Genomic DNA, 25626 nt, shown 5'->3' on the forward strand with positions numbered 1-25626 from the left:
TATATATATATATATATATATATATATATATATATATATATATATATATATATTGATAGTTGACACTACTATATATATACATATTTTGTGGTGAGTAACTTACGACAGTCCATAGCAAAGCAGCTGTCAATGTCATTAAATGGGAAACCGGTATTCATACATGGTCTTTACTGTGATGCAGTGATGCAAAAATTTCTGCCTTTGCGCCAATACAATTATAAATGTGGTGTACTTTAAAACTTTAAATGTATCAAACATAACCTATTATCATAAAATCAAAAATAAAAAAAATTAAAACTAACTCCAAATATTACAAAATAAATTTACAGTATTCCAAGAAAAGTAATCCAAATATCTAAATTGACATTCGTAAAAAATAATTAATATACCCCTTATTCATCCTTCAGTGTAACCCCTTAATAATTGCAAAATAGTTTAAATAAAACATGAATTCCAAAAATTTAGTTTAAAGCACTATTTTTTCCCAGATGTCCATGTCACCTACATACAGCGTAGGGGTTCATAGAAGTATAGATGAATCTACAATACCTGGCATCGAAATGACATCCTGTACTAAAACTCTTAAAAAATGTCATAAAAAGTATCCACACTATGTAATTTATTTTACAAAAATTAAATATCTTAAATGGTACTCCTTCTTGGATTAAAAGCGAATACCTCGGGTTAATTTCAGAGGAGAATATACAATTATTCTCAGTTTAAATTAGGGTTTCTTTGAGAAAAAGTATATTATACGAAAAATATACATTTAAGTAACTTTAGTTACATATTTTCCATATAAGAAAATGTCTTAAACACTAATTTGATCAATTATATCCTCAAAATAACAAGTAGCTATAGTAGCAAGTTACAGAAAAATCCAAAAATGAACTTATCAAATTAATCCAAAGAAAAAAAATAGCTCAGCAAACTTAATAAAGTAAATTTTTTTATGTAAATTTAAAATGAAAACGGTATAAATTTTCGCTATCATTTTAAATAACAAATTCCCCACCAACATACACCAAAATAGAATAATGTGTTGTATTATTAATAAACGTAGGTTTTTTAGATTTTTATTAACTCTTTTATTTAACACTATTACAATATCTCGACATGGCACAAAGTGTCATCGTTCATCTATGTGACAACCAACATCAAACATAAAACATAAACTAATAGAATAGTACGTAAAACTAAATATATGACATCTTCCCCTTTTTATTTTTTTTTAGAATACATAATCCTTAAATTTAATTGGTTGCTTAATCACCCTTTCCCTATTACTCATGCGTGGAGCCAAATCAATTACTTGATGGTCATCATGTTTAGAGTCATTTATTATTTGATTAGGTTCGTTATATGTCTGTCTATTTCTTTTAGTGTCATTGTTATTCACAATATCATCTCCAGCATATCTTCGTTGACATTAATGTCTTGAGTGTTTTAAATGTACACTGTTTCTTCGTACGATAGTTCCATTTTATTTTTCTACTATGTAAGATCTAGGGGAGTTTTCAACCTTTGATATAATCCTGGCTGGTGAACAGGTTGATCCCTCTCTCATTACTACATTTGCATTATTCTGAAATTTATTTCTGCTCAATGTTCTCTGGTTCCAGCAGTTCTTCTTTGATTGGAAGCTTTGTTCTTAATCTTCTGCTTTATAACCGCTGAGAAGGAGATTTATCTGTTCCTGATACTGGTGTGTTTCTGTATTCTAATAGTGCTATGTTCAAATCTTCACATTTTCTTAACATATTTTTAGATGTTTGCACTGCCCTTTCTGCCAGCCCGTTTGACCGCGGATAATGTGGACTAGAGGTGCAAAATTTAAAATTCCAGTCTTTTGAAAAATTCTTACACGTTAGTGAATCATAAGGCATATTATCTGAAACTACCTCCAATGGGATTCCAAACCGTGAGAATATTAATTTTTAGCACTTTACTACTGTTTCCGCAGTTTTGTCCTTTACTGGAATAACCTCCAACCATTTTGAAAAATAGTCTATCAAAACAAAGAAAGACTTACCACCATAGTCAAAAAAATCGCTAGCTACTGTTTGGAAAGGAAGCTCAGGAAAATCTCGTAAAATTAATGGTTCCTTGACATTATTATTCACAAGTCTTACAATCCTTAATAAAATTTTCAATATCAGCATTTATTTGAGGCCAATATAAAATATGCTTTGCGCGATTTTGAGTTTTAGTAACACCAAAATGATTCTCATGCAACAGTGAGGCATCCCTCTGCGTAATGCATTAGGTACAATTACTCTGTCATTATAAAACAGCAAACCATTACATAGATGTATGTCATGTCTAATTGAATAATATCTTTTAAGTGAGTCCGGAACTTTATTATTATCTGTAGGCCATCTCCTTAAGCAATAGTTTGTTAATCTTTGTAACACAATATCCTTTAATGTCTCCTCAATGAAAACTTGTTTTTTCTCCTCTGTGAACTATTTCTGTAATAAACTCATCGTCCTCACTTGTAATTTTCTGAAAGTTTCTAGACAGCAAATCAGCAATATGCATTTCTTTTCCTGGTTTATATCTTCAACTTATATCACAGTTTAAAAGCTTTACCTTGATTCTTTGTAATCTTGGTGAATGGACTTCAGAAACTCCTTTTTTCATTAACGCCTCTAATGGACGATGATCAGAATCAACTTTAATAGGACGTCCATAAACATAATTATGAAATTTATTGCAAGCCCATAGAATGGCTAGATACTCCTTTTCAAATTGGCTAAACCGTGTTTCATTATCTGTTAGATACCTTGAAGCAAAAGCAACATGTTTTTGGTTTTGTAGCAAGCAGCACCCTAGCCCATTTTGACTAGCATCAGTTTAAATTACTATCTCCTGAGTTTCATCAAAATTTTTTAAAACAGATTGTGAACTATTCAATTATTTAATTTTATTTAATGTATTGGAGTGCAATTTTGTCCAAAAGAAGATGACATTGTTTTTTAGAAGTTCCCTTAATGGAGCCGAAATATTAGAAAGATTAGGAATGTAACTCCTTAAATAATTTATCATTTTGAAGTTCTTTTTTATTTGATGGTTCTTTTAAGTTTTTTATTGCTGACATTTTATCATAATCAGGTCTCATTCCTTCTATGCCAAATATGTTACCCAAATATCTTACCTCATTAACACTATATTGAATCTTTTTCTCATTAAATTTTACATTTAGCTGTCTTGGCCTATCAATGACTCTTTTTAAATTTATATCATGTTGATCCAGTGTTTCCAGTGAATCATATTCTTGAACAAACAACTTAAATGTACAATACCCAATGGAACAATTTTGAATCCTCCATATGCTTCCAAAATTATTTTACACTTTTCTAAGCCTATGTTTTTATCAATTTTATTTAACATATGATTAGGTAAAATGTTGACCTGTGACCCTGTGTCTATTTTAAAGTCAATATTTGCACCTCCTACCTGAATAGTTTCTATCCATTCTTTACTATTCTTAATTTCATTAATAGATATTGTTGCAACTGTCATGTCATCTGCATTCATATTATTACTAATGCCAGTTTCTATTACCTCTCTGACTGTCCTTGAACCACTGCTGCTAGATCCATTTGACATATTGCGGCACATTCTTTTCCAATGCCCATACCGCTAACACCTCTTGCATTTTTGACCATATGCAAGGCACTGCCTTACTCCATGACAGGTTCCACAGCTCTTACAATTGAACATTTCTTGATTACCGCTACCACTTTTACTTGTGCTTTGTTGAATGTTTCTATCTGATCTTTGATAACTCTGATTGTATTTTACAACCTTTATTTTTTCTGTTAACTGTTTCTCAACATTTTTCAGTTGTAATTTTGACAACTCACTAGCTCGACAAATATCCACAGAATCTTTTAAAGTTAGTTTCTTGGGAAAGAATAATTTTTCTCTCAATTCTCTTCTGTTGATTCCCATGACAATCCTATCACGTAAAGCTTTATCTACTTTAGACCCAAATTCACAAGACTGTGCTAATTTTTTTATATCTGTATAAAAATGATCAAATGCTTCGCCCTCTACCTGATTGTGAGTGTAAAAAACAAATCTTTCAAACATTTCATTTCTTTTTGGTACACATAATGCTTCTAGTTCATTTAGTACTGTTTGAAAATTACCCTTTTGGACATCTGAAAGTTTTAAAGTGTTTACAACCTCAACTCCTTCTTCACCTATTAAATTTAAAAGAATGGCAACTTTCATTTTATCTGGCTTTGTGTCCTTTTCAGAAGCAATCAAGTAATTCTCCAAGTTTTGCTTCCTGAAACTTCCTTTAAACTTCCTGAAATGCTCTGCTATATTGCCCTCAAATTTCATAGGATTTGACAGTCTCACCTCCTTCTTGTATTTTTAATTATAATAGGTCTTACAAAGTTATTTTTTAATTATAATAGGACTTTAACTTTAGTGAAACTTTTTAACACAACAAATGTGATTTTATTTTCCGTTTTTTAGATTTTTATTAACTCTTTTATTTAAGACTATTACAATATGGCATATATTTAGCTTTACGTACTATTCTATTAGTTTATGTTTTATGTTAGATGTCATATTAGTTTTATGTATGATGTTGGTTGTCACATAGATAAAGGATTACACTTCGTGCCATGCCGAGATATTGTAATAGTCTTAAATAAAAGAGTTAATAAAAATCTAAAAAACCTACATTTATTAATAATACAACATAATGTGAATACTAAATGACCGTAAATGGGTTCATAACAAACTCTTTCTACAGTAAATATTGATAATGCACGTGCTGTAAACGCCATATAGGAAGATCCAATCTCGCGCGTGTAACGTATGCCAACTATATCCGAATTAATTGACGCTTATAGCTTATGGATTGATGTTACCTCCATATGCGTTATATCAGAAAAATTAGTGTAGATTTAATCCAATGTTTTCAAAATAAAATAAATAAAAAGGCGATTAACAGCACACACATTTAAACCCTTCAGTCACTTGGTTATTAAAATATTTTATTAAAAAGACAAAATCCTATTGGCAAATTTAATAATAAATATGCGTAATTCTAGATGTAACTTCATCTTAGAATTAGTGCATTATATGGATAAGAATTGCTGCTTGAACTTAATATTTTTTAAAATTTTCAAGGTTGTATATTTCCAGGAAAAACTTTGACATATTTAGAAATAACTAATTAATAAAATAAACAACACATTTTTTTCGTTACTAAGATGAGAACTTTTCACATTCTCCTCATATTTCAAGTATCATACGGTACACAAATAAGACTGTAGCTCAGTCTTAATTTTGCTTTTGATCTGAGTTAATGCTTAGATGTGATTTCCAAAACCTTACCATAAGGAACAGTATTATTGCTTTCTGGAGTGTAGAAATGACTGTATCGTCCTTGGTAACTAAACTGGTAATAATATACAGGCTGATTGCTGTACTGCGCGATTAATTTTGCAGCTCTATTTACACCAAATCCAGTTAAGCTGTCAGCATATACCTGAAAAACATAATGATTACATTAAAACATATTTTCCAATGAAACCAAAACACGTCTTTGTATTATTTAATAAAAGTTCTTCGGAACCAATTTTAACAGTGTCACTTCCTATTAATTAAGTCGTGTTAAGGTAATGAGCCCGAGAGAGTAATCTCAAAAAACAGCTTGGCCTACCCATATCTCACGAAATCAAAATAAAGATCTACATTTATTATCATTGAAGAGTAAAATTAAACGTCAAGATTCAAATCAAAAGAAAAATATTTCGTATCCCGAACTCCAAATAGTGCTAATTTAATAAAAATAATTATGTCATTAAAAACGTGAAAAGTTTAGTTCTTCTTTTTTATAATACGCGCATAAATAATTCTTTATTATTTATCTTATTTCTTTTATATCCGATAAAATGCGGATAATTGATTGGCTGAACATATTTTTAATAAAAATTCACTGCTAGCGAAAAAAGGCACGCAAATTCTGTGGCAATGGTATCAAATAAATTAGAATATTTATTCACTAAAATATATACAGGATTGTGAAGAAGTCTGGCTACAAGATGCTATCTTTGAAAGAATTCACTCACAATTATGGGATTGTGGAATTCGGAATGATATTGTTTTGTGCTTCGTTTAATCTACTATCAGTTGAATGCATTTATAGACTAGAAAACTTTTTTTATTTTTTTTTAAATAGCAACGCAGGTTGAATGATATATCAATCATAGAAAATTATCTAAAATGGTAGTTACGTGACATAATAATGAATAATTATTTAAATAAATGAAAGGAAATTTATTAAACTAATTACAATTTCTTTGCCACAATAATTGCCAAAAGTCTGAACAGGTTTATCTCTCATTATTGACCAATTAACTTGAGAAAAAATATAATTTTAGTAGACATTGAGATAGCCAACACCTCTATATCCACAAACTGTTAAAACTGATACGTATTTAACATTTTTTTTTACTTGGACAATTGTCATTCAGCTAGTCTCAATCAAAATGAGCTTTATTTAAATATGTCAGTTAGTGAAACATGATTCATATAATAATATAATTATTCTGTACTTAGCTAATGTACATACTATGTTAATAAATACTGTATTATATCTATATTATAATTCAGTTATTGAAAGACGTCATATGAAATATATAGTGTATACATCTTACAAATAAAAATATATTTTTTATATTCCTCTTTTTTATTTTTTTTTTTAATTAATTTTTTCTAAACATAGGTTACAAATCTAACTAATTACAGGAATATTTTACTATTTGACAAAAATGTTATTAAGCAGTCAAAAATTTTCTTTTCATTGAGTGATAGTAGAAAGAGAATATTAACAGGAAGTGGGATGTTCTTGTCTATCATTCTTTTAATTAGGTTGTTGGTGGGTTGTTTATACTTTTGACATTCAAAAAATGTGTGGTTTAAGTCACTTTTAATCTGACATTCTTGAGAAATATCCAAATTTTATATATTTATTTTAAATAAATGTGAAGGATAACATTCATGGCCATATCTAAGTCTACTAATAGTGGTTATGTATTTGCGAGGGAGGGTGAAATTCTTATACCAAGGTTTTTTGGAATAATTGATTTATCAAACTGTATTGTGTTGTTGAAAAACTACAATGCTTTTTCCAGTGTGCTTTCAAGTTGTTAATTTGTTCAGTTCTTGAACAAGCAAAAGCATCTATAATGCAAGGCTGATATTTGGTTGGTGTTCCGAGAATGATGGGCTTTTTAGCTAACTGGTCTACGTGTTCATTATATGTAAGTCCAGAATGTGCTTCGATCCACATCAATTGTAATTTTTGGTGGTATTTATTAATTCTAAATAAGCATTTTTTAATTAAAAATATGCATGGATTAGAAGTACTACATGGTAGTTGAGGTTTTTGAATTGCTGTAAAAACAGATAATGAATCCGATAAAATTAATGCTTAACTATATGATGCCAATTTAAAATAAATTAAAGCCTCATATATGACCACAGCCTCGGTACTAAAAATAGAGAAATTTGTGGGCAGCTTAAACATTTTTTCTATAAATTTATATGGAATATAAAAGTTACAACCAGTACCCTTGGAAATTTTAGATGCGATACATATTTTATACGTTCGATGAAACGGCTTGCATTCTTGATGTAAGAATTCACTTCTTCTGTATATGGTTGTAGCTGTTCAGCCAGAAATTTTGCCAGTGGTTGTAAAGGAAATCCAATAGAAGTAACTATTGGTCGCAATGGTAATCCTGCCTTATGTACCTTGGGTAGGCCGTAAAATTTTGGACATCTTTCTCAAATTTCTGGCTGAACAGCTAGAACACCCTATGCAGAAGAAGCGGATCCTCCTCAATCCATCCATCCTCCACAATTACATTCAGTCATTAAAACCCTGACGACACTATCCGAGAGACTGACAGATGAAGAACATAAAAATAAAAAAATACATGATGTGAAAACAGCGCTAAGTAAAAACGGCTTTTCATCATATGAAGGGCTCGGTTGTAAATAATGGTATCTGACAAAATTGTCGAAATTAAGATATTATTGAAAATGCTCATATTGCTCAAAAAAAATTAAGGATCCAACACAAGAGGAAAACCCGATTTCAAAAGCCATACTACCATATGTAAATGGTACAACAGAGAAAATATGGAGAGAGTTAAGAAAACACAAAATAGAAACGATATTTTATACCGGCAGAAAAATCTCAACCATTTTACCATCCGCCAAAACAAAAATATCGTTAAAAATCAAGGAATATACGAGATTCCATGTGGGGACTGCGACAAATCGTACATCGGACAAACCAACCGAAGAATCAATGTTAGACGACAAGAACATCGAAATGCCATCGAAAGGAGAGAAAAAACTTCGTCCCTTGCACAACATGTCTAAAACACAGAACATACAATAAACCTGAACCAAATTACGATGCTATATATATATATATATACATATATATATATATATATATATATATATATATATATATATATATATATATATATATATATATATATATATATATATATTGTGACGATTAGGGTTTATAGAAAATAATTTATAAGTTATATACTACATAATATTAGATATTTGGTTGTTTTAAATAAGTTATATACTAGAGAATTTAATAAAAATATATTTATGTGAGGGCATTTTTAATAAATTAGCATATAATAATTGTAAAAAGTTGTATTTTAATATTGTAAATATATATAAGTGAGCCATGTGCTTAGGCAACCAAAAATACTCTCGGAGATTGACAGATATTTATACTCTGAAGTGACGTTTAAGAATATTTACGAATATAAAGTGGGTTATAATAATATATTGTTTGAAATGTGTATTTTATTAAATTAGAATGTTAAGTTACTAATTTAATTATATATTCTGATCTGAAAAGCCTAAATGTAAACAAAATTATTAATAGAAAAGAATGGAATTCTCTGGATCTCCGGAGATGGCCATGTTTGCGAAATGGTTTGTTCCAGAAAATTCAGACAAGTATTTGATAGAACAAATTGGAACATGATCTCTTACCAGATGGTTCTAGAATATCCAAAAGGATATAAATACCCGTGATTTGGATTCAAGAGGGCAGTTTTTGAAAGTTTTTAGTCAGAAAAGTTTTAGATAGTGCAGTCAGAAGAGTTTTAAGAAGTTTTTAAGTTTTTTAGTCAGAAGTCAAGCAGTTTATTATGAAAGTTAGTTAGAGTCAGTGAATCAAGTACAAATAGTCCAATAGTTTAATATAGTGAGTTAAATGAAGATTAAAAATTATGCATATAATTTAATGCACATTTATAATTATACACAAATAATTATTGAAGATAAAAAAAGGTATATTGGAAGAAATTAAATTATATTATGGTTGGAGATTAGTATAAATCAACTTATAATAATTGGATATTGGTATATTGAAAAGAAGAATAAATATAAATGCTGTTTGCTGGTTTGGTTGGTGGTGTATAGATGCTGGTGAAGAAAAATATATCTTAAATTGGTAGAAGCTGATAATTGAAAAAAGTAATTTCACAAAAAAACAAGGATAACTGAAGTACGAAGACATTCAGTGGTGATTAGAATCTATATACTTAGTGGAAAATAGTTCATTTAGGCATTCAGTGAAAGAAAGGTACAAAATTTTGTTAAAATAATTTAGTTAGTGTCATAACAATTTCAATTTTGAAGATAGTTTGTTTAAATTTTAGATTGTCTATAGAATTTAATTAGTTTTGTAAGAATATCAATTTAAAGATAGTTTATTTTAAATTTACATTGGCTAGGTTAGATATATATATGTGTGTTTCATAATAGTTACAATAAAGATAATTTAAAAAAGTACTTACAAGCTAATTCTTTGAGAACCGCGATAAAAACCCTATATTATTAAAATACTCATTGCTCATCATTCAAACAAAAAACACATCATAACAATTTGGCGCCCAACGTGGGGCTCTCTATTTAAAAGAATTAGTTTGGAAAGATAAGTGCTCTCATATAATTAAATTAATTATCAGTAGAAAGGAAAAATTATAGGTTTTATTTTTAATTATATTTGAACAAGTAAAGTCTCAAGATGTCTCAAGGAAAGAAAAGTACAAGAAGCAAAAAGAATGAAGAAGATGTGGAAGTAGAAACACAACCTATACAAGAGGAGAGTTTAGTTCAAGTTCCACAAGATACTGCAGAAATGAATCCAGAAAGAGAGGAAAATGTCAATATGGCAGCTTTGATGTCATTAATGATGCAGATGAACAAGACAATGGAAGAGAATTCAAAAGAAATCAAAGAAGACATGAAAAAAATGGAACAGAAAATGGAAGAGAATACGAAAAAAATGGAAGAGAATTCAAAAGAAATCAAAGAAGACATAAAAAAATTGGAAGAGAATTCAAAAGAAGTCAAAGAAGACATGAAAAAAATGGAACAGAAATTGGAAGAGAATTATAGAAAATTAGAAAAGAAAATAGAAGATAATAATAATAAAATTGTAAAACAAATGGATAAAAAACTTGAAGCTGCAGAGAAAAAAGTAGCAAATGAAATAAAAAGTATACGGAATGACTACAAGAAAAGGATAGACAATGAGAGGACAGAAGTAAAGAGGATTATTCAAGATAATAAGATAGATATAGAACAGAAAATAGAGTTACAGAAATGTAACTTAGAAGTAAAAATTAACGAAGACAGGAGAAACACAGAAGAAAAATTAGACGATATACAACAAAATATTCAAATAAATTGTAATCAAATAAGAAATGTGGAACAGAGAATAGATGATATTTCACAAATGAGAGACATAGGGAGACCTTACTTAAATTTAACAAATGAGACTGGGATTAAATTCTCTGGTAATATAAAAAATTTGCATCCTAGAGTATACATAAATAGTTTAAAACATAAATTAAGATTTGTGAATAATATTAATGATATTAAAGATTATATTAGAGTGACATTAAATGACAATGCAGCAACTTGGTTTGCTAGTATTGAGAATGATTTAGATAATTTTCAAACATTTGAAAATAAATTTTTAAATTATTATTGGGGTGAATTCGAGCAAGCCAAGTTTAGAGAAATTCTATATTTTGGAAAGTATAATCAAAATTTAAAATCAAATATGGTAGATTATGCATTGAAATTGATAACAGTTGCAAAATATTTAGAACCACCACTTAGAGAGGATGAAACAGTCTTAAATGTATCTAGACATTTTGATGCTGATGTTGTGCAAACCGTAACTGTACAAAATATTCAAACAATAGATAGTTTCATTAATTTTATTCAAAGAATACAAAGAGGCAATATGACAAGTAATACTAACAACAGAAAAAACAATAATAACTTTCAATATAAAAAAAATGATAATCAACAATATAGACAATCATATAACAATAATACTAGGTATGGTAATAATTTACAAAATTTTAATAATAATAACAGTAATCAAATTAGACAAAATTGTAATAACAATACTAGTTATAATAGACAACATTTTAATAACAGTACTAATAATAATAGACAAGATTTTAACAATAGAAGAAATACAGAGCGACCTAACTATAACAGACAGGTAAATTGTGTTCGAAGGAATAGAAGCTGCGAAGACAGGGAACGAAGTAGTACAAGTCAGGAAAATGTGAGTAGAAGTCATAGTAGGGAAAGACATAGGACATCAGATCCAAGTGGTCAGATACAATCTGACAATTCTAATAATCAAAATTTTGTGCAGTAAACTTTCTGAATTACAAGTTAGGCCATTGCTATTATGAAAAACCTTCTGAATTTATTTCTTTAGATGAAGAGAAAATTATTGAATCTATTAATTTAATTTATATAAATGCTTTGGCCAAAAATAAAATGATTAAAATTATGATAGATACTGGTTCAGAAAGTACATTAGTCTCGGAGAATTTTATTTTTAATACATTAAAACTATCAGATATAATAAAAATTCCAAAAATTAAAATTGTTGGTGCAAATAATAAGAAGTTGGGTGAAATTGATAAACTAGCCAATTTTAAAATTAATATTCTTAATAAAGAAATTAATATGCAAGGATTTATTGTCAAGGATTTATGTGTTGATATATTAATGGGAAATGATGAATTGGAAAAGAAGAAAGTAAAGATAGATTTTGAAGAAAAAATGATAACTTTGGAAGGGCAAATAATTAAATTTATGCAGAAAGATGAGGTAGAAGAAGGAATAAGAGTTGATAGGATATTATTAAAAGAAAATAATGATGTTTATGAAGAAGAAATGTATTTTGATGATAGGGAATTGTCCCAAAAGAATGTAAAGAATAATTATTGTAGTGAATATTTAAGGAATGGAAATTTTAAGCAGATGGATGCCTACGAGGCGGAGTGCGTAAAATTGGAAGCAAGGAATAATGAGTACATATTGAAGAATAATGTGATTTGTAAAGAAGAAGATATGATGAAAGTTTTAAATTGCCCTGAAGAATATAAATCAATAGTCATTTCCATATTGCAGCAACACAAGGGACTTGTCAATAAAGAAAATAGAATTGCACAAAATTATATCCATAGTATAAAAGTTAAAGAAGAAAAAGATTTTAAAACAAAATCATACCCAATACCATATAAATACAGAGAAGAAGTAAACAAAACAATTAATAATATGTTAGAAGATGGGATCATTGAGAAGGCAGACACACGTTTTATTAACCCCATAGTAGTAGTACGAAAAAGATCAGGTGAAATCAGGTTATGTTTGGATGCAAGGAATATTAACAAGATTACTGAAAAGCAATTTGAAGCACCAATGAGTATAGATGGAATATTAGGAAGAATTACAGGAATGTCATTTTTCACTAAAATTGATTTACAGCATAGTTTTTGGTTAATACCTCTAGAAAGAAAAAGTAGACAGTATACAGGATTTCAGATAGATAGATTAGTATATCAATTCAAAGTAGTACCAGTTGGACTTCAATCATCTTGCAGTGTTCTATGTAGATGTCTTCATGATATTTTGGATCAATATGAACATTTTGTAATTCACTACATTGGTGATATATTAATTGTTTCTAAAACGGCTGAAGATCATGAGAAACACCTAAAAATTATAAAAAACAGATTAGATAAGTTGGACTTAAAATAAATCAAGAAAAATGTACAATTTTTCAAAAAGAAGTAATATATCATAAACTTAACACTAAATATAATAACACTAATAACTTACTGATATATCCATTTTATTCAATAGACTTGATTTGTTAAATGGTAGATGGTAGATTTCATTATTTTGAATCAATTTGACATCATACTTGTTGAAGTTTGTATATATGGAAATTAATTGTACCCTAAAAATCATAATTTGGGGTTAGACACAAAATTGATACTATAAGTGCTATAAAAATGTCTCTAATATAATAAAGTGGAAAAACTTACCAATTTATATTGATGAAAGTTATTTTGAATGGAAATAATTCCTAGATTTTGTTTATAAATAAACAGAACACAATATCCATTATATTTTAATTAAGGTTATATTTTATTCTCTCTATTTGACATGACAGTTTGACCATAGAATAGCCGAACTGTGCTCCGTTGTTCTCTGCTTTGACATAGACAGCGAACAGGGATGTATTTAACACACTTTAAATAATAAAAAAAAATTGAATTATTAATTTATTAAATTTAATAAGGTATGAGAAAATTAATATTTAAAAAAATAATAAGTAAATTATTTATTTATTTTAAATATTATTTTTGGGGTATTGTGACGATTAGGGTTTATAGAAAATAATTTATAAGTTATATACTACATAATATTAGATATTTGGTTGTTTTAAATAAGTTATATACTAGAGAATTTAATAAAAATATATTTATGTGAGGGCATTTTTAATAAATTAGCATATAATAATTGTAAAAAGTTGTATTTTAATATTGTAAATATATATAAGTGAGCCATGTGCTTAGGCAACCAAAAATACTCTCGGAGATTGACAGATATTTATACTCTGAAGTGACGTTTAAGAATATTTACGAATATAAAGTGGGTTATAATAATATATTGTTTGAAATGTGTATTTTATTAAATTAGAATGTTAAGTTACTAATTTAATTATATATTCTGATCTGAAAAGCCTAAATGTAAACAAAATTATTAATAGAAAAGAATGGAATTCTCTGGATCTCCGGAGATGGCCATGTTTGCGAAATGGTTTGTTCCAGAAAATTCAGACAAGTATTTGATAGAACAAATTGGAACATGATCTCTTACCAGATGGTTCTAGAATATCCAAAAGGATATAAATACCCGTGATTTGGATTCAAGAGGGCAGTTTTTGAAAGTTTTTAGTCAGAAAAGTTTTAGATAGTGCAGTCAGAAGAGTTTTAAGAAGTTTTTAAGTTTTTTAGTCAGAAGTCAAGCAGTTTATTATGAAAGTTAGTTAGAGTCAGTGAATCAAGTACAAATAGTCCAATAGTTTAATATAGTGAGTTAAATGAAGATTAAAAATTATGCATATAATTTAATGCACATTTATAATTATACACAAATAATTATTGAAGATAAAAAAAGGTATATTGGAAGAAATTAAATTATATTATGGTTGGAGATTAGTATAAATCAACTTATAATAATTGGATATTGGTATATTGAAAAAAAGAATAAATATAAATGCTGTTTGCTGGTTTGGTTGGTGGTGTATAGATGCTGGTGAAGAAAAATATATCTTAAATTGGTAGAAGCTGATAATTGAAAAAAGTAATTTCACAAAAAAACAAGGATAACTGAAGTACGAAGACATTCAGTGGTGATTAGAATCTATATACTTAGTGGAAAATAGTTCATTTAGGCATTCAGTGAAAGAAAGGTACAAAATTTTGTTAAAATAATTTAGTTAGTGTCATAACAATTTCAATTTTGAAGATAGTTTGTTTAAATTTTAGATTGTCTATAGAATTTAATTAGTTTTGTAAGAATATCAATTTAAAGATAGTTTATTTTAAATTTACATTGGCTAGGTTAGATATATATATGTGTGTTTCATAATAGTTACAATAAAGATAATTTAAAAAAGTACTTACAAGCTAATTCTTTGAGAACCGCGATAAAAACCCTATATTATTAAAATACTCATTGCTCATCATTCAAACAAAAAACACATCATAAAAATATATATATATATATATATATATATATATATATATATATATATATATATATATATATATATATATATATATATCTATGGCATAAAGTGGACTCCGCCCATGTTAAAATTCAGGTTCAATTGAGCTCCGTGGTCAAGTGGATACCGATATACGGAGCTCACTTGACCATTCCATAATATTGGTTCTGTCGATTCATCAACATGTAGAGTTTAATAATTTATAAAAATTTTTTGGAGCCCGTAAATACCCCTGTATCATAAATGTATATCGTTTAGTTCACGTGTATATATTATAGGGGTCGTACAGATCTTCTTCAATGTATATTTGAACCATACGTTTATCGGTTTAAGTAAGCTCTGAGAGTTTGGCAACTGTGCGATTATACCGTATATTTTCAGCATATACCCTGAACGGTTCATATGGGCTCCTTATTTTTATCTACTGTTCGAAGACAGTGTAATCTAATACGCATTACACTGAGTAACAGAGGATATCTTATTACCTGGTATAACTACGTACTAAAAGGTAACTGGTTTTTTAAAAACAGGTATATAGATACAAAAGGATTTGGGCTTATTATTTAATGGAATATTCGCTTGCATAGGAAATTTTATTTTTTCTGCATTTTTAAAAATGTTCTTTTATTTAATATAATTTTATTAGTTTAATGCCGAACTCGATGTTTTTTTTTAATTACAGAAATTTCGTAATATATTTTGTTTACGTGAGTATGTCTTTGTACGTCTTATGTAAGCATCCGATTAATAAAAACTAATTTTATTTCATCCAATCTTCTGCGATATCTTTTATAAAGCTTTTTTATTATTTTAGTTCTGGTCTTATTTGTGTACTACATATGATATCTCGATGAACGGTTATCTCAAAATAAATATGGTTAAGAGCTACAATAGATATTTTTGTGTTAAAATTGGTAGTAGTGTGCACAAAAACAAAGAATGGTTAATTTGTCTAACAAGGTATATTCGGCGGCAGATGCATATAGTGCAAGCGTCTATGTTTTAAGGGTGGAAGGATGTGCACCTCATTTTTAGCTGACAAGCTTGCGAACAATATTATTTCTGGTCCTCAATTTACCTTTTAGTTTTAAACAATAATCTGTGACTGACCCCGTGCGATACAAACTATTTTCAAGGAATTTATAGGGAGTCTACGTTCAACAATCATGACATTATTGGATGTTCAGTTTTGTGAAAGCGTCTATGTTAGGGAAATTGAAGGAGCACACAAGAGCTTTTCAGGGGTTTTGGCTGAAAATTGATTTATAGTTTATTTTTATTGTGCAATAATAGGTGTATCGTCTATATAATAGAAGTCCTAGTATCTACCGGTATGGATCGTTCGTTTGTGTAAATGTTATACAGTGTAGGTGCCTTTATGCTACCCCAAGCGAGACCGTTCTTCATCTGCTATTCTTACCATTGAGTGATATAAAAAATATTCTCTTGTGTAGGCATAAGCAGACAATATAAGTGAGTTTGTTATCCAAGGGGATATCATATAGTTTTTGAAAAAATATTCTGTAAGTTAAGGTGTCGTAAGCGGCATTTAGATTGAAAAATACCACCACTGATACCCGATATTTTTCGTACCCATCTTTGATTTAGTATTTGTGATGTACATTACTTTGAATAGCTGACAAACTAAAAATTTCGGCTGATAATTTTTGTGGTCGTTGGAGTTTTTGCCAGGTTTAAGCAAGGTAACAACTTTGGCTAGTCTAAATTTGAATACAGTTGTTCATCATCTGGATAAGCCATTGTAGTGTTTTTGGTCCAGATTTCGTAATAAGCTTTGTGCTCAGATCCTCAATGTCGGTATTTGTATTATTTTTCATTAAATATGTAGATGGTGGATCCAAGCTCAAAATCATTAAAAGGTTCTCTTAGCTGACTGGTTTTGTTCTTTCTTACTTTGAGTTATTCTTTGCTTTTTTTCCGATAGAAATAGTATGTCTATATCTATAATGTGGTTTTCAGCGATCAGCTATATACCAAATACCCTAGGTTAGGCCCTATATGTGTTTTCTGTACTAGAAATTAGTCAGATTCGTGTTTAGCTCATATGTCTGATAAGTTTAAATAAAGTAAAGTTTCTTGATTTTTTGATATACCCTTAACAGTTATAGACATATGTTATTAGAATAGTTGGTCCTAAAAAGGACCAATTTGACCAAATCATATTAAAGGGGTGACTGAAGAATTAGCCGATTAATTAATTAATCATTACCCGGGGTATGCCCGATTGCGGTGGTCTTATTAGTACTTCAATCTTCCTAAAGGCTCGTTTTTTAAACCCCATAAGTATTGCGTAATCTTTTACTTTTTATTAAAAATTTAAATTTTACATGCCGTGTATTACTTTTTGAAGATATGTCGAATCAGATTTGTATAGTAATAATTTTAGGTTCTAAAGAACCTCTTTGTGGAAAATAAATAAGTTTGTGATATCTGTCACAACTCATATATAGATAATAAAAAAATAAACAGGTAAAATAAGTGTAAACAATCTTAACTACATACATCGGCGCCACTGTTCAGGTGATGGGTTTATCACAGATATCAAAGGTTACATTTTAATTCAATGTACTATTTACGTATCTTCAATATTAAAAAAGTAAAAAAAGACATGTTTATGCTTTTATTTTTTTAAATCTATGCTATTTTCTTTCTAGAGTTCCGTCTTTTTTGAACGACCTGTGTTCTTTTTTCAATTGGGTACTTGTCCAAAGCTATGACAAATACTCTGTCCTCTGCTATTCTACATTAATATGACTGATTGATTTTATCTTTCTTGCAACTATTTTAATGGTTATCCTGTGTATCTTCTTCTTCTTCTACTTTTTCTTTTCATATAGACATAACTGTCTATTTTTCAATGTGCCTCCAGTAAGTTGCCTTTCCATCGTTTTCGTGGTCGTCCTACTGATCGTCTTCCTATGGGTTAACCGTCTCTTGCCGTCTTTATTGTTTTATTTGTTGTCATTCGGCTTATATGATCGTTTCATTCTACTCTTCTATTTCTTAACCAGTTTTTGATGTTCTTCACCTTGCATCTATGTCTTATATCTGTACTTCTAGCTCTGTCCCATAGTGTCTTACCATCAATTTTTCTAAGTGTTTTCATCTCTGCTGTTTCATATCCTTTTTTTCCTCTCTGTGTCAGATCTTGTTTCTGCCGCGTATGTCATTATTGGTCTGATGACTGTTTTGTAAATTCTGCCTTTTGTTTCTGTTTCGATATTTTTATTTCTTCATAATGTTTCATTTATGCAGCCTGTGGCTCTGTTTGCTCTATTCACTGGGTCTTCCACTTTAGTTTCGAGCTTTCCCTAGCTAGATAATGTGATGCCTAGATATTTAAGCTCTAACACTTGTTCTATTATATGACCTTCCAGCTCCAATTAACATCTTAGTAAATTTGCTGTTGTAACCATGCATTTTGTCTCTTTTGGGCAAATTAACATAATAAATTTTCTGGCGGTTATATGAAATTGGTACAGCATACGTTGTAAATCATTTTCACTTTAAAAGAGTAGTATTGCGTCGTCTGCACAGCAGATTATTTTAATTTGTTTTTCTTCCATTTGGTATCCTTTTTTAGTTCTTATTTTTTATTATTTCATCCATAATCAGGTTGAATAATAGAGGACTCAGGTAATATTCCTGTCTTATTCCATTGTCACCTTCAATAGGGTCGGTTAGTTCTTCTTCTACTTTTACTTTTATTGTGTTGTTTTGGGATATATTTTCGATCGTTTTGATTTTTCCTAGAGGTATCTCTCTTGCGTACAATAAGGGGATAACGTTTTTTTAATTTGTGTATCTTCTGTATATCATTATTTCTTTTGTGTATTAAAAATTAAATTTTGGTTATTATTTCTTAAGATTCTCTTAACGTGTTTATTAATTGTCTTGTTTTATGTGTATCAAGATATGTGTGTCATGATAGATTGTAATGCATATTTCATTTAATGTAATTAAAGTGCTCTTTGCGTTTGCCTATTACTTTCTCACTTCCTTAGCGATAGGTCTTTTTTTCCTCATCAATAACCTTATCCTCGCTCGATACAGCTATTTTAACCCTCTATAGCCCCGTGTGTACTCAAGGTAACAAAGGAGTTTTTGATGCAGAAAACTTTTTTAAAACAATTTCCGACTCTAGTATGCCCTCTGTTAATTTCAGGCAATATTTGGTTATACATTTTAATACACTCTATGAACCTATGACGAAACCTATATGGAAATGTTTAACAGTATGTCAAATGGACATGACTGCCTTATTAGTTTGTATTTTCGATCGTGATTTATTGTTATAAATTGTGTACAATTTATATAAAAATACATACAGAGGCATTATATCAGCATTTAGATATTGATTACCGTTGACATTTGTTTATTTTATTGTGTTGTTTCAGTACTGTGATAAAAAACAGGTATGTTGCTTTGAATCCACACTTTACCATATTATTTTAAATTATTTCTTTAAGATGGATACAAAAACGTTCTACGGGAAAAGCAGTAAATATCCGAGGAATCCAAAGACTCTGACTTTGATAGTGATAATAAGAAAGTAATAATAAATTTTCCAGGTACCCAGATATTAATCGATCCAGAATCAAATAAAATGGAAAATGAAGACGATTTGTACAAAGCAAATTTAGACCAGGATACCAATTTAGATTTAGACTAAGATGAAGATGAGGGCGATACCGATAAAACTGAAAAACACACTGAACAAATGTGCTCACAAGGTCAAAAATGATCGTAAAAAACATTCAGTGGAAGAGTGGTTCTCGAACAGTATTTCCAATTCCAGAATGGAAAGGTAATTTACCAACATGCAAATTATTAGAACCGGAATCCCCTCTACATTATTTTAAAAAGATGATATCTACCAATATGCTGGAAAACATAGTAGAACAAAGTAATTTGTATGCACTGCAAAAGAATATAAATAAACCATTGAATATGACACTAGCAGAATTAAACCAATTTATTGGATCTGTTCTACTGATGTCAATATATGGCTTGCCAAGGACAAGATCATTTTGGCAGAAGGAAACACGTATTGCTCAAATAGTCGATACTATATCTAGGAATCGCTGGGAAGAAATAAAAACTAAAACGCATTTCAATAATAACGAAAATATGGTCAACAATAATGATAAGTTATACAAAATTCGACCATTCATCAACGGTCTATTTTAAAATTTTCAAAGTATTCCAATGAGTGAAAAATTGTGTATTGATGAACAAATGATACCATTCAAAGAGGCACATTCTTTAAAACAATATATGAAGAACAAACCCAAAAAATGGGGATACAAGGCATTTGTTTTGTGTGATAGCAATGGTATTGTTTATAACTGGGAATTATATACAGGAACTGTTAAAGATCCCCTTCATTTACCTAATGTAGACACCAGCGGTAATGTAGTAATAAGATTGTGTGAGATAATCAAACCAAACAAATACTATAAAGTATATTTTGACAACTGGTTCAATGGCATTCAGTTGCAGATTGAAATGGAAAAACGTGGACTGCAATGTTTGGGAACTGTTCTTCCAAACAGATTGCCTTATTGTCATTTTTCTGATGACAAGAATATGAAGAAACAGGGCAGAGGTACTGTAGAAGAAAAGCACGCTACAGTAGATGGCATAAGACAAACAGCGTTAAAGTGGTACGATAATAAACCGGTTCATTTGCTTAGTACATTTGTTGGTTCTAAGCCTACTTCGTTAGTCAGGAGGTGGGATAAGAAACAAAAATCAAGAATTATTGTATGCTGTCCAAATTCAGTACAATTTTATAATAAATTTATTGGAGGTGTCGATCTTATGGATTCACTAATTGCTCTTTACCGAACAGACATAAGATCTAAAAAGTGGTATCTAAAAATATTTTTTCACCTTCTGGATTTAGCTGTTGTTAACAGCTAGTTGTTGCATCGTCGTAATTGCGATTACTTTGAAATTAAAAAGAAAAACCAGTACGCTACATAAGTCCCACTTATGTAGCGTACTGTTAGCAAGCAATGATCAGATCAAAAATAAAGGACGTCCCAGGCTCAGTGAAATTGAGAACGAAATTGTAAAAAAACAGAGGAGAGGATCTACTGCTATTGTACTACCAAAGGAAGTTAGGCTTGACCAAACCTTCCACTGGCCAGTAATTTCTGAAAAAAAGGAAAGATGCAAAAAACCAGGATGCTGTAATACTTCTAAAGTAATGTGCGATAAATGTAAAGTTGCTTTATGTTTTACAACTAACTACAAATATTTGTTTTTTTGAATGACATAATAAATAAGTATATAACTTAATTCGTTAGTTTTTGCTAAACACTCCCAAAACTCTCCCCAAACGAAATTTAAAAAATCTAAAAAAATTCCTAGTTGTTGTAAATGGATATTTGAGCACATATACAAATTAAAACATTTTATAAACAAACAAGTTTACAAAAAAGTCGGGCAATAGAGGGCTAAGATATTTATATTTCACTATATGCTCTATCATTTGGTTTTCATTTATAATTTGCACCTATGACGAAATTTATAATATCTAAGATCTGGTGCTTTCATATGAAACTGGAATAAAACACTTGTTAGATAATATTTATTCGTTTTGAGTACACTTTTCTTAGAACCTAGTATATAAAAAAATAAATATTTGTCTGTCAATTGAGCTTTGCTGCTCTGTTACTTTTACATTTAAATTGACATTAATTTGATAGTTTCCATTTTATTAGTGCTGATGGTATATGACTAGCATCTGTTGGTACTATATATCAATTTCAACATGTGGAAGTGAGAGTTAGTAATCTCTTGTTAGTAATTTCAGTGTAAATTTTGACGAAACCAGAAATAACCCATATTATTCTCCCCGTGTGATCTTAGTATTTCCGTTGATTAAATAGTATAGGGTATCCAATATCAATATCTAATGTTGATTTTTAAATGCACACTTTAGATACTCTGTTTTTGTTTACCTTATTTTTAGACCTTTTTGCTCAAGCGCCCATCTCCATTGTCTCAATCATTAATTCAATTATCTCTCCTTATCTCTTACTAACACCACATCGTTAGCATACATAAGGCACCAAGGGATATCTCCTTAACATGTTTTCGTTAATTTTTCCAACACTAATTAGAAGAGATAAGGGATTAGCACTGACCCCTGATGCAATACTATTCTCAAATGAAATTTATCAGTCCTACCCTCACTTGTTCTAACATTAGTTTTCCATTACTTGCCTTATGATAAAAATTGCATCCGTTGTTGATATGCCTTGCATGAATTTAAACTGATTTCCTAATATTTCTGTCTCTTCCTCTATCCTACTATCAATTATTCTCTCCCACAGTTTCATAGTGTGACAGAGTAGTTTTAGGGCTCTATAGTTTGTACAGAGTTTAACATCTACTTTGTTTTTGTATACAGGTACTAAAATGCTACTTCTTCATTCATCCGGTATTCGCCTTACTTTCAAAATTCTATTAAATAGTCCTGTTAGCCAACTTGTTCCTGATTTTCCTAATGCTGATCATATATATCCAGGGATACCATCAGGACCTATGCCTTTTCTTTTTTCATCTTATGTAGCTCTTGAATTACTTCCGCGGTCGTCATTTTCGGCACCATTGCTATTACTGTCTCTGTTGCCTCTATAGATGCTTTCTCAAACTCTTAGTTTAATTGGTCGTTAAAGAACTCCTTGTAGCTATTTTTTAGATCCTTTCCTTGCATAAATAGTTTAATGTATTTATCTCGTATACATTTAATCTGATTAAAATCTTTGGTTTTCTTTGCTCCACTTTTAACAATTTTGTATATGTTTTTTTCTTAGTACTCAGTTCATTGTACAGCTTTTCATGCGCTGCTACCTTAGATTGTGCTACCGCACATTTGCTTCCTCTTTATCCATTTGATACTTTTGATAATCTTATTCTGATATTTTTTCTTGTCCCTCCTTATATAATCTTCTCTTGTCTTTTATATTGTCTTAAACATCGTCTGACTATCTATATTTACCAATTTTTAGTCAATTTTCTGAGATTTTTTCAAGTATTTTAGTTACACCCTCTTTAATAATTTTTGACACATTTCTCCAAATTTCATTATGACCTTTTTCCATATTCCAACACATTCTTTTTTTATTTCTGTTCTAAATTGAACTACTTTGTCGCTTGTTAACGTCAATTAATTGTTTTTGTGACTCTCCTCGATATTTTGGTTTTATTTCATATTTTACTTGTATATCTAGTACCAGCACTTTATGCTGTTGGCTTACAGTTTCACTAATTATTACTTTAGAGTCTTTACATAAGGGATTGGCTTACGATCCATATTTGGAATTGATTTTGTCTGCTTTTAAATTGGATAAGTTGGCTTTCTCTTTTCTAAAAGCATGTACTAACAGTGGACTAGGTATGGCCACTGTTAGTACATGCTACTGCTAATTCCAGCATATTATCTGCCATATTATTTGCTGCTAATAGCATTCTTATATTTCATCTATAGATTAAATCCATATAACAAATAGATATTTTTCACTTTCTCGGAGTAATAATATTCTAACATACAAAATCCTATTAAATTGCCAAAACCTTCCTTGCATATTTTATTCACTTATAAGGGACAGCAGCAATATTAGTACCATAATAAGGGTATAGTCCTGGACTGGCTAATCGTTGGATAATAGGAAGCATGAGTGTAGCAGTTTTAATGTTTTCGGGACTGCTACCTGGTATGGGGGAGCAGAGATATCAGTACCAAGTTATTGCATATATGAATTGTTGCTTGAACTTTATTATTATTAAACAGCACTATATAAACAGCACTATATTCTATAACACAAGAAACACTGTTATAAAACAGTCGAATAATATACAGATTCTCAATTTAAATATTCAAAAAATTAAAGAACAGCTTACTAAAATAGAAATCGCCTATTTAAAATGCAATCCATTAATGGCCCAAAGTACCAAGCACTTCTAGCATATGGTAATGATATTGATCTCATAAGAAACTCTCTCCCGTCTGCGACATCTTCAACAAAGTGAAGAGAACACGAAAAATGTTTTACTTAAAATCAACAAAATGAAAAACAAATACAAGCGAATCAACAGAAGAGAGCAATTCAATCTAGATTGTGAATAAAACAAGTGATGTTTTTATCTAAGGGGACGTCATAGAATTTTTGGAGAAATTTTCTCTAATTTAATATGTCGTAAGCGGCATTTCGATTGACAAATACTACCCCTAATACCTGATATCTTTCGTACCCGTTGTTGATTTTTGCAACAACGGGTACGTTATTACATACTTTATAAGTATTACGAATAAAAATAAATAAGCAAGAAGAATGTAAGTGTACTATTTAAACCAAGTGACAGAAAAAAGAATATTATACATACATGTACTTCTAAATTAAAAATTATATGCCTGACAACGCAAGATACAAAAAACAATGATTTAACATTGAAAACAATGATAGCTTGCACAAGCGACAAAGTATTTAAAACGATAAGGCCGAACATATTATATGTAATTGTAATAGATATGTTGGCTAAAATTATACCATAAGACACCGAAATATTATATCTATGTGTTTATGTGTATCTAAAGTATAGTAGTATATTGAATTCCCTACATTAAAAAATCGAAATATTTAAATTAGACAGTAAAAAATTATAATTTTAAGATTGATTTATAAATTATTATAATTTAAATTTTACTGCTTGATGAAACAAATATTGTAAGTCATACACTATAGCAATCGAAACATCGGAAAGTACATTTATAATATAATAAATATTTCAGTGCCAATGTATTAAAAAAAATTCTAGTACATAAAAATGGACACTTGCCTATTCAAAGTTTATAATAGACACTAATTTCAGTTTATCTATAATTAAAGCAAGTAATATAAATTATAATTATTAAAATATTTAACTACATTAACCAAGTACGTATTTGTGAAATTTCTCGATGACTAAATTGATTGATATTTAAATAAATTTGAAGTTCCAAAACGTACCTGCTGTAAAATTTAAAAATCTACGACTAATCAAATTATTGGCAACATCGTAGGAGTTTAGTTGGGTACGCAAAGAAATGTATACGGATCCCAAAAGTGTTTTAACCTATTACAGAGTCCACTTAATCCGACGTGTTGGTCGGAGTCCACATAAAGCGCTACCCAGATAATAATATACACGGTGTATATTCGCCTGGAGTTAGTATAATACCGTTTTAGTACGGAGCTCTCATTAACCGCTAGATCTATATATATATATATATATATATATATATATATATATATATATATATATATATATATATATATATATATATATATATATATATATATATACATCTAGCGGTTAATGTAAGCTCCGTTCTAAAACGGTATTTTACT

The 25626-nt window shown here is 29.4% G+C and overlaps 1 protein-coding gene across 4 annotated transcripts in view; it reads right to left on the bottom strand.

Annotated features, from left to right (window-relative positions):
• The window catches only part of LOC140434744 (juvenile hormone esterase-like), a 538160-nt gene that overhangs the window by 30756 nt on the left and 481778 nt on the right, over window positions 1–25626 (bottom strand). For all 4 annotated transcript variants that reach the window (XM_072523239.1, XM_072523238.1, XM_072523240.1 and 1 more), the window contains exon 9: window positions 5365–5518. In XM_072523239.1, the coding sequence (XP_072379340.1) occupies window positions 5365–5518 (154 nt within the window). The remainder of the gene's footprint in view (window positions 1–5364; window positions 5519–25626) is intronic.

This window comes from Diabrotica undecimpunctata, chromosome 2, assembly GCF_040954645.1.
Source record: "Diabrotica undecimpunctata isolate CICGRU chromosome 2, icDiaUnde3, whole genome shotgun sequence".
NCBI lineage: Eukaryota > Metazoa > Arthropoda > Insecta > Coleoptera > Chrysomelidae > Diabrotica > Diabrotica undecimpunctata.